At 25.7% G+C, this 12,325-nt stretch overlaps 1 protein-coding gene and 1 long non-coding RNA gene across 2 annotated transcripts in view; one reads left to right on the top strand and one right to left on the bottom strand.

Moving 5' to 3' along the window:
• The window catches only part of LOC103575051 (SKI family transcriptional corepressor 2), an 87,771-nt gene extending 81,112 nt beyond the window's left edge, over positions 1-6,659 (top strand). The window contains exons 8-9 of the mRNA XM_053738096.1: positions 760-889; positions 6,559-6,659. Of these exons, the coding sequence (XP_053594071.1) occupies positions 760-889; positions 6,559-6,659 (231 nt within the window). The remainder of the gene's footprint in view (positions 1-759; positions 890-6,558) is intronic.
• On the bottom strand, positions 1,690-3,460 carry LOC128667961 (uncharacterized). Its single transcript, XR_008403852.1, has 3 exons — positions 3,389-3,460; positions 3,191-3,301; positions 1,690-1,869 (listed from the first exon to the last, which is right to left on the bottom strand). It is a non-coding gene; the product is annotated as an uncharacterized LOC128667961 (long non-coding RNA).
• Positions 6,660-12,325: the final 5,666 nt, after the last annotated feature.

Raw genomic sequence — 12,325 nt, 5'->3', positions numbered from 1 at the left:
GAATAAGCCCTATATTTTATGGTAACTATTCCTATAATATTATTGTAAACATAACCATCATATTATGGTAATGGTTACCATAATATTATGTTAATCATTCCCATAATGTATGGAAATTATTACCACGATATTATGGGAATTATTACCATGATATTATGGTAACGATTACCATTATATTATAGTAACGATTACCATAATATTATGAAAATAGTTTCCATAATAGTATGGGAATGGTCACCATAATATCATGGTAATAATTCCCATAATATTTAGAAATTATAATAATTTTTTTTTTGTAAGAAGAGTTTTTTTTTGTATATTACAAAATTTTAAGTATACAAAAAAACGCTTGTTACAAAAAAAAAATTATTATAATTTCTAAATATTATGGTAACAATTACCATAATAGTATGGTAATGTTTACTATAATATCATGGTAATGGTTACCATTGTCATAGTTACATGGTAACGATTACCATGATTCCATAGGAACTATTCCGATACCATATGTGAATTATACCTATAATTATAGGAATGATTACCATAATATATATGGATGCCGTTCCTATAATCAATATTTGAAAAAAACCGGTTACCATGCAGTATGGGCATGCAGTTGACCTCCAGAACAGTACTCAGTCCTGTTTTGACATGAACCATTACTAAATTCACATATGTCTTTACTATTCTTGACACTTCAGACACATGCATCTAATATTAAATTTGAAAACTAAAAAAAATTTTTTGTTTGTTCCATAGGAACGAGAAGCGGAAAAAATATCTGAAGAGAGTGTAACAATTAATGATGTAAAGCCAACTATTCCATCACCGAAAGCTTTGGATAATTGGAATGCGAATACATTTTACCGAAATATAAATGTAATGAAAAGTAAGTAAATTTTAAAAAAACAATTTTAATTATTATTATTTAATCAAAGTTCTCTTTGACTATACTTCATTTCGATACTTGGAGTAAAACAATAAAGCATGTCCGTTAACGCTTAATCGGTGTAATTAGTCAGAACTGAAGTGTTTACTGGAGAGATGATGAGAGGCGTTTGATATCACTGCAGAGTGATAACGAGGCAGCCGGCTGTCTTTCAGAAGAGCTCCCTTGCTCAAATTTACTATACAGGGGCGGGATTAAATGTTCTTAATCTGCGCACGCGTTTCAAATAAATCTGTGACGATAAGATGATTCTCTCTTGGATTTTACTGAGTACATAATTATCAAATAGTATAATCACTTATATAGTTATTAGTTGTAACTGTAACAGTATTCTAATGAGTAATAATTAGCGAATATTATTATAAAATTTTTCTCAATTTTATTTTTTGATATTAGTTATTTATAATTATACAAAAAAAAAGGATTTCTTGGAGTAAGAAATATTTAACATAAATTGAAGACAAACATTTTCTTAAAACTAGAAAAAATTTCTTAGTCCCCAAGAAATTTTTTGTTCTGTGGAAAATTTTAGTCAGTGTTCAAATTCAAAAGTAATTTTTTAATAAAAGTATTAAACTGTAACTTGTGAATTTGTTCACAAACACTAACACCCATATTTTTTAAATTTTTATTTATTAAGTCACTTAAATTACTATTTAAAAAAATGAAAATTATAAATTTTTTTAATAAAAATAGATTTTCCATTAGATATTATTTGTACATTGAAAATATTATATAATTGTTCATTAGAAAATTTAAAGTAATTGTAAAAAAAATATTCGTTTTTTATATTTTGTTCTTAACGCCTTCGGCCTGGACCATATATATTATTTGCTGCATACTTTCCGATTAAATGTTGACCATATAGAGAAGCTGTATAGCCACGATCTAGTCCAAAATTAGGATAATATGAACGTTTGCTAAAAAAAAAAAGGGTTTTTCTTTAATAAAGTGAAATAAACATTATTAATGTGATCTACTACTCTAGGAATATGGATATTCCTAGAGTAGTAGATCACATTAATTTTAAAAAATATTTATTTTTATTAAATATTATCATTTTAAAAAATTTGATTCTCACTATAAACAAATTTCTTTTAAATTATTTTTAAGGTTATTTTTTGTCACACATTTTTTTACACAATTAGAGGAAAGTTGGTAAGCCTGGCGTCTTAAACTTATAACCTCATTTTTTAAATAAAAAATTAAAGTTATCTACATCTTAAATATGAAATTTTTTTTTTTTTGCCGAACAAAAAATTTCTTCTGAAAAAAGCCCTGTTTAAAAATATTGATTGAAAAGAATTAAAAATGATGAAATTAAAATTCTTTTCAATAATTTCAATTCTTTTGTTTGTATATATAGATATACAGTTTGCATGTCCTGCTTAAAAAGTCCGATAGATTCTTATAGCCAAGGTAAAAGGCCCTATACTTAACTATAGCACTTCTCATAGAACTTATTCATTCTTATAAAATGTCTATGGGAATTTGTAAGAAACTATTGGATTCTATAAGATTTTCTAAACAGGGTGGAGTGTCCGCTTCTTAATTCTTTTCAATCAGTATTTTCAACCAGAGAGTACAAAAAAAAATTAATTTTTCATGTTTTCAATATTTTTCATACACTCTTATAGTTTCCGGAATCAACCCCGAAAACCATAAGCGTCTCTGGTACAAATTATTTCGGGCATCTGACTAGGCTTCATATAATTTGCCTAATTTGAAATAAGGGCCTGAGATATCGCTCGACTAGAATGTAATGCGTTTTAAGACGGGCCGGAAAAAATGCCCGGTCGGGTAACTAATAAGTAATCAGGGAAACAGTTAATTACCCAATTGAGTAATAATTCATTTTTATGACTTACGTGAGTTATTTAAAGCACTACTTTATGTTTAATTAGAACTAATATAAATTCTTTACTTATTCTTAAATTATAAAAAAAAAAAAAATTTACACGCCTTCATATTTCTTGGGATAGTTACCGGGAACTATAAAAGCGAATTAAAAAAATTCAAAATATGACTCTATAATTTAGAATTTTTAAGCTTCCAGAAATAAAATATATCGTTTAATAAAAAAAATTATATACTCTATGCCTTCTCAAATATTTTTTGCGTTTACATCTAAATTTAGAACACTTAACTACCAACTTAATACGAAATATCTACAAAGTCATAATCTGTCAATGATTTTATTGTGTTATTTTATATATTAATATATATTTTATATATAATTACTTTCGTTGTGAGTCATTTAGATGAATTTCTTCTAGTGTTATCTTTTTTTTTGTTTGCGAATCATCAAAGATATGATTATCCAACGTCGAATCAAGTTTATCCACATGTCGGCTAAAAACAAAATTTTTTTGTGTTAAAAAATAAAATTTTGCGTAAGCTAAAAATTTTCATAAAAATAATATGAATACAAAAACTTACGGTGCCGAGTTAACAGAATCAAAAATTGCAATGATAATTGCAATGGATAAAAGTATCCACGTTAATGACAATTGTCTGTACATTTTGTATTTATTTCCTTTGTATTTTTGTGAAAATAAGAAATTCCAATTTTCAAAAAATGTAGAATCGCTCGTCAAATTATTGAAAATATTCTTCAAACTTATTCGATTAATTATTTAAATTATATAATTAATCGTTAAATTTTTTAAAAAATTTCAAATAAATAATGCGAAAAACAGTAACACATGATCTTCTTACTTTCAAGTGTATATATTAAATTATTAAATATTGTAAAGTACTTTTCATATACATATAAATAAATATTAATAAATATATATACTTCTGTTAAAAAAATCTTATCTATACTTTTGGCCTCAATTTGATAACAGTAAAACTATACGATTTTTAAATACTAGCGCTTAAAATTTTTTTTTTTATATAATTTTGAATGTAATCAATCTGTCGAAGAGTTTATTGTACTATGATATTATGTTATGAATGACACGAATTTATATAGTTTGAAACATAAATAAAAATACGTCATTTATTTTTCCAGCTGTAACACACGCGTGTTAACACTAATAATTAAATATTTACGATTGCTGCTGTCAAATATTGTTTATATATTTACATTTAATCTTATCGGCAATATAGTGCTACTACAAAATGTTTAACTACCGATAATTTCACTGATAGAAGGCGTTCTTAGCATTTAAAATGATTTGTTATTAGTACTTAAGAAACCATGCCTTAAGAAATCACTTCTTACTATTCAAGAAATAATAGCTTAATAGATAAAAAATTATTTCTTAAGGCATGGTTTCTTAAGTACTAATAAGAAATAATTTTAAATACTAATAACGCCTTCTATCAGTGTTAAACTAAAATTTATACACCTATTAATTAGGGGTTTATTAATTGCAAATGATCTACATTAATTTACGTCATTTATTTTTTAGCAATCATGTACAAATCATATATATGTATAATAATATATATGTGTGTGTGAATTTTGATACAATAATTCAATGCTGTTAAATATTTATCAATTATATTTATTACTCATTAAATTTAATGTTTATATAAATGAAGTTAATTATTTCCTGATAATAAAATTTACTTAATATCATATTATAATAATTAGTTAAATACTAATAATTTATATTATTTGACGTCATCGTAGTAATTAGTTTGATTTGTTCTTGTTATTTTTACTATCAATTATTATTGTCATTATTAATATCGGTTCAAGTACTATTTATTTCCGATTACTATTAATGACTGATATATTATTGATACAAGGTAACTTTGATCTAATGAATATAAGTAAATTAAATCTTGATTATTAATTATGTTCTATTTTTATTATTTTGACATTTCAAAGTCATCGTTATTAAATTCAATAATTAATTGCAATTTAACGAATTGTAATTTTTTTTTTCAACGAAGTGATTTCAGAGTGGATACGGATTTTATTTAAATCCGCATTCACTCCGGGTTTAATCCGTCTTCACTATACTCAATTTTTTTCCAACGAATTTATTTATTTTAATTACTGTACTATAATGATAGATAATAAGATAAGTCATACTTATTTATCAAGACATTGGCTTTGAGAATAAATACCATTTTTATGACGTAAAAAATTAACTATTTACACTAATGGCACATCAAAAATTGTATATCTATTATGTAATCTAAATCAAAAGCACGTAAAAATATTATTTTACTACAAATACAGGTGTCACAATGTACAATAAATTATTGGATAATAATCAGAAATTTTTATGATACTTACATAAATTAATATATGACTTCCGTCATCTATTGAACTCATAAAAATGTGATATATATTTATTATGTTAATAAAAAATAAATGTATTCTAATTTTTTTATATTAATATTTACAGACCTATACACTATAAAAAAATTTTGGATTCGGTGTAAAAATTTTGGTGTGACAATCATACTAAATATTGTATTAAATTTAGGCGGTGTAAATTAAAAATTTTTACACCGTCAAGCGTGTAAATGCATAATTCATAATAATTTACATGGAGAGAAATGTCAAGTAAATATGCCTATGCAGCATAGTAATAATTACATTACTCTATAGTTTGTACAAACACTCACATAAGAGCGGTTTCACTCATACTATACAGTAATGTAATTATTATTACGCTGCATAGGCATATTTATTTGAAATTTCTCTCCGTGATAGCATTAAGAAAAATAATGATAAAAATATTCAAATGTTCAAAATACTATTTAATATCTGAATAAAATTAATACAGTTATTGATTAAGTACACTGTGAAAAATTTCCATTAAATTTTACTATGGGTGCATTGTAACCCCGGACCATCAGTTCAGTATCAGTTTTCTTATGGTCCGGTGTTACAATGCGCCCATAGTAAAATTTGTTGGAAATTTTTCACAGTGTAGTAAAACATGTTCAATGCTCATTTGTTGAGCATGAATCAAAATTATAATAACACTAATTATAGGGTTGGGAAGGGCAAAACGAGTTACTTCAGAAAATACTAAGTTTTGTAAAACTCCTTCTTGAAACACTCAAATATACGTTAAATTATTTTTTTTTTTTTTAATGACATTCAAACTAAATAGACACAATTTTTAGTTGCCGTTAAAAAAAATTTCATTTTTGCCGGCAAAATGGAGTAAAATTAATTTTTTTTTATAAGTAATTTACATAAAGAAAAATTATTCTGCACATGATTATTATGGAAAAAAAATTGTTTTTATTAGTTTCTTATCATAAAATAGAAGTCATTAATATTTTTCTACTGATTCTCGATTTTTTAAAAAGTTTAACAAAAAAAATTCGAAAAAATGCTCAATTCCATTTTCTAAAGTGATTTTGAAATGTTTGAAAAACATTTTTTTGAAAAAATTTTTTTATAAAACTTTGGAGGTACCTCCCCCCCTTCCCCGCTGCCCTATATATATATATATATGAATGAATAAATAAAATAACATGAAATGTTGTAAAATAAAGAAGATTAGACCTTATTGAAATCACACCCATTACACTGTTATTTGGCGCTGCATGGCCGTGTAAAGTTTCTGGGCGCCATTTTTCATCAAAACTTCTTACAATGTACAAATAATCATTCCATATTGTTACAGATGCAGAAACACGTGAGTTAACCATTCCAGATTGCTCAGCTTGTCGACCAAAAACAATGTTTTATGATTTAGTAAACAATAATCCAACTTCAACGAATTAATATAAAATAATAATAATAATAATGATAATTATCATTTAACCATAACCAAAAATTTAAATATGCAATTAAATCTATTAAATAAAAACTTATTATTTACTTAATAAATTTTTCAAATTATATAAAAATTAAAATCTTAGAAAATTCGAGTGATAAAATTTTAGTTTCAAATTGAAAAAAAAATTTTAACTAAAAATTAATTTCTTAATTTCTCTAGTCATCATTCTAGTCAATAATAATATATGAATAAAAAAATATATATATTAACCTGTAGATATCATTACTATTGTAAATATTATCTCAAGTGTAGTAGTAATAAAAAAAAAATAGTTATTAATAATAAAAAATAATTAAATTTCGATCTTGATTACGGCTTATTCTACACAATTTATGTAAACTTATAAAAAAATTTTATTTCATTATTTATGAGCTGTCTGTAGACTCAAAACGATCATTAATAATTTATATATATAGTATTAAAAATAAATAAATCTAGAGTATTATTAAAAAAAAAAAAAATGTATGAAAAATCGAGAAATTAAATAAATTCTCAGTAAGCTCATATTAGCAATCAAATTGTAAGTGATAAACTGCCGAGTGTAGGTAAATCAATCGAATAATTTTTATGTAATGTGATTAAATCAATTTATTAATCGTAATAATAATAATAATAATAATAATAATAACTATTATTATTATTATTTATCAATAAATATTATTACTTATTCATAACGTTAGACATACATTATAGATAAATAACACTAATGTTAATTATCTGTATCTTATATATAAATGTAATAAAAATTATAATAAAATCGTTATCGTATCGTAAATGTCATATATTGAATACTTATAAAAACTATCAAAATTTAATTGGAATACGAAACCTTTTTAATTAATTCTATTTTTAAATCTCAATGAAAAAAAAAATTTTTGATAATATAGCGGAAGGGGTGGGAGTAATTAAGAAAATACTGTTTTCGGGGGCTTAACAAAAAAATTTTAAGAAGATTCACGCGTTTCTGATGGGTATCGAAAATTCCATGGAAGTTGCAACTTTAAGATTTGAAATTATACAATTTTCAAGATGAATATACTATACATCTACTAATTTTTTAAAATATAGTGAAACCTAAACTTACAATTAACCTTCTTAATAAGACGATTTAGATAAATTGAGAAAAATATTAATAGTTTGAACTAGATACCATGCATCTACTAATGAAATTATTTTAGAATTTACAATGTAGTTATGGAGAAAAAAATTATTAAAATTATTATCAAACTACCCGGTGCTGTCAAACTAAATAAATATGAATATTTTATAATTACCTTAAATCCCAATTTTTGACGGTACTTCATCTTGAACTTAATAAATAAGGAGTGATACTTAAATGTAGTAAATTAAAATTATAAAAAAAATTAATATTAATTAAAACTAACTAAAATTAAATAATAAAATAAACTAAAATTATCTTCCTTATAGTAAATAATTACTATTATTTCAAGTGATGGGATTGGAGGAATTTTGGAAACTATTTTTAAGTATTAAAAAAAAAATTTTCAGAATTAACAAATACTTTTTTATTTAAAAAATAGAAACGTAAAAAAAATCTTATAAAAAAAATTATTTACAAAATTGACAAAAAAAATACATATAAAAAAACTTTAAAAAAATAATGTTATATTTAAAAAAAAAAAGCTTACTAATAGTAATTATTAAAAATTAAAACGTTGGCACAAAAAAAAACTCTATATACAAATGACATAATTTGCTGTTAATTAATTCTAGTTTTCTTTACTCTAATCTTAGCAATAATAGTATAAAAAAAAATATATATATACAAAAAAATATTTACAAGTAAACAATAAGACGCACATGGTTTCTTACATAATTGAGCAAAGCCCAGACATCTCGTGGCTTTGGACAACTGGTTCCATGACTCGCAATCGTTGATTCTGGAGAGCTGGTTTTACGTGCTTAGGAACTGTGATCAGCTCCACCTCCTTCTCGACGATGACAGGTTGAGGCACCGGAACCTTCCTCGGGATGGGCACCATTTTCGTCTTGATATTGACGGTAATGGTCGGTCTAACCCTTTGGAAGTTCACTGGACGGAAGTTTAAATTGCCGTCCAGCTCACAAAGAAGTGAAGAAGTGCTCGATGTTGCGACTTCACTGACTTCTTCGATTTTGGGTCTTTTTGGTTGAGCATCATGCTCAACGTCAAAAGTATCAGCACTCCGTTTGAATCCAGTTTGAATATCACATGGACTTGATGAAATGCACTGAACACCCATGATGAAAATAAATTTTCAATATGTAACCACTTTTGACTTAGAGTTTGAAAGCTTGTATTTAAATCCAGAGACAACTTGGTTGAAAGTTTGAAACTGAATGATGTTAAAATTTTTGGGACCGATGGTTAAATGCACTGCAATACTTTATGAAGGGAGGGGATTTTGAACCAATAGAATATTTGCACTTAAACATCAGCAATTAGCTCTTAATAGTAAAGGTCAGTGAAATACTACATTTATTACCTTCTTATTCGGATCCATTATAATCCTAAGGATTTATGTAGATAAGAAGAGAGGCTTTTCGGAGACCATTATGCCCGCATGTCTGCCGCTTTCTCTAATGAAGAGTGCATTGAATTTAGGTATAGGTATAAATCATTCAAGGTGAAGATATTTTAAAACCCATTAAATATTAAGTACATTGTTTATATAATAGTATCTATTGACTAAAATACATGTATAGATATACAAAACACCCTTATATATAATTTAAATTCTTCATCTGTCTAGCGTCGATAGTGAAAAATTGATAACCAAGTTGAAATTGAAATGTTTATGGAAATCCATTGCGTGAAAACATGATTCTACAAAATCTTGTACTAAAAATGGACTGATGAAATTCCATGTTTTTATTGAATTCCAAAACATTTTAGAGACAGTATTTGCTGTTGAAAAAAATTATTAGATTGAAAAAAAAGTCAGTCGAATATTTCGAGAACATGCGTATGTAGTCTAAAGGATGATACATTTAAGGCTGCATCTAAATGCTGCAATCTAATGCGTAAAAAAAAAAAAAAATTTTAAATAGTTTTTTATGCTTTTGAATACGTTGAATACTTTTGAATCGCCATTCTTATGGAAGTTTAACATTACAAATCGTTTCAAATTGTTTCTTTTAATCAGGGTTGATAAATATTTCATTAAATCTTAATAAATATGGACACAAATATCAAAATTATAAATAATTTTTGCAAGTTCCATTTTCTTAATAATTTTTCCATATCACTGTTTTTTGTATCTTTAATTATTATTTGAACAAGCATGAAAACAATTAATTAACTGTAACACATTTATCAGCCAGTATGTTAGGTTAGGAAATACGACGTCCAAAACTGTACAGATCTCACACATCAATAATTAATACGTGTTTATTAAATATGAATAAACTTATACTCAATATTGATTAGCAGCTTATCAAATATTTAGTCGATGTAGAAGATCAATATTTAATAAATAAAGTAGAATATTTAATATATATGATTTATCAGATGTTTGTAAACTTTTTAGTCAGTTTAAAATATTGTAAAATCATTGACGGAATTCTTTGACGGAATAGATTTTCATAAATGTTTTAATGTGAACTTAGTTACCAACTGTTCACTATCGGCGCCAAACAGATAAAGTATTTAAGTTATATATAAAGGGTGTTTTATACATCTATATATATATTTTAGTCAATAGACGATATAAACAATGTACTCAATACTTAATGAGGTTTAAAATGTCATTATCTTAAATGATCTATACCTGTACCTAAATTCAATGCATTCTTCGCTAAAGGAAGCAGCAGACATGCGGGCATAATTGTCTACAAATCGTCCCTTTTCTTATCTACGCAAACTTTTATGATTAATATTATAATGGGCCCGAATGGGAAAGTTATACTAACTTAAAATGTTAAATAGTAGATCAATTTCAAATTTCGAACCCAGTGAAATGTAATTATTCAACACAAAATCAACACTAAAAATTTAATACAGACTGCACTTAGCACAGTATTTTTTACTGTGTAAGTTATCTAGATAATTTTTTAATTTCTACACTTTTTAGTTTTTTTCTGTGTATTATTTCTTAGATCATCAACATTATTTACATGTATGACTTTTATATATACAAAAAAAGTAATTCTTAAATAAACTAAATTTACTACAGATTACATTGAATTTTAAGTATAAGATTAAATGTATCCCTACGAAAAGTTAACAATAGAATCCTTGAAAAGTATCTCCCGAAAACATCATCCCGACTAATGTTCCGAGAAATTGAGTTTATAAGTAAAGACATTTCTTTATCATCTTGAAGCAAATCACAATTCAGTAATATATGACACTTCATTTGTGTTTAATATAACATACAAAGATGGCAAGGAAATCTATAATTGAATGGAAAAAAATCAGAAAAATAATTATTTCCAATTATTATCAAAAAAAAAAAATGTTTATTCATCTTTTAAAAGAGTCGAAATAAATAGCAATGTACGTTTATAAATGTAAAAAGTTTCTCTTGACAATAGAATCATTCTAAGCGGGTATTTAATATTTTGATTGCGGCAGGTAAGCCGCTTATATTGATGCTCCCTCTACTCTGCATTTACCGTCCCCTAGTTAGACGATCATTTTAAAAAATTTATCCTCACAGGAAAAAATAAAAAAAAACAGATCTCTTATCGAAAAGAAATGATCTCGGTCTTTTTTGTTACACTTCTTATTGAACGTAATTATTATTTATTCAAACTCTGTTTCGAAAAAAAAATTACGAATAATTTTAATTTGGAATTATTATTATAAACAATCGTTCAAAATTACTGATATTAAAAATGTATTGAGTATTAAGTTAAATTATGTTAAAGTATTTTTGGCGACTGATGAAAAGATCAAAAAACTATTTACAGGTCTTGAAGATACACGACAAAAAAAACTCATTTAAGAAAAGTATACGAGGGTGATATTATGATGATGGTATTCCTTGTTACCGTGTCGGTGACCAAACTCCCATGGGTAATATGGGATACAATTATGGCTAAAGAATAGAGAGTCATGTATTGTGCAACATATTCCACACCCCTGTCAGTTAAATCACGTCTCAGGGTTGGTTAACTCTACAAATGATTGTGCGAATAGAATTTTATCGTTTTTTCGTACTATAAATTACACATAAATAAATAAATAAATTTTTTTGAGTTATATTATTATATGAGATACATATATTACATATATCTGAAAATGAATTTTCTACCATACGATAGGTTTGTGAATTTTATTGAAAAATAAAATCGTTTCTTCCGACTCGGATCAGCGAATTCAGGTCGAACGAGCCTAAATCAAGTTTTATTTTTGACCCGGGATCCAAACTCAAAAATTTTGGATTTTCTTATAAATTCAAGCAGACGATCATTTCCAACTGTTGGTATATAGCAACGATACCAATACATCTACATAAACATATACACTAATATATGTAGGCGTAGAAGAGTAACTGGAAAGGGTCCAGTTTATGACCTCAGGTACTCTTTGTACTTTTGGATCTACAAGCAACCATTATCCTCAGTGTCAATTCAGTTCTCGTGACGATCACTTTACTTCAAATAT

The sequence above is a fragment of the Microplitis demolitor genome, chromosome 1 (genome assembly GCF_026212275.2).
Source record: "Microplitis demolitor isolate Queensland-Clemson2020A chromosome 1, iyMicDemo2.1a, whole genome shotgun sequence".
NCBI lineage: Eukaryota > Metazoa > Arthropoda > Insecta > Hymenoptera > Braconidae > Microplitis > Microplitis demolitor.
The sequence above is the reverse complement of the archived record's forward strand: the minus strand, read 5'-3'. Positions and strand labels throughout refer to the sequence as shown.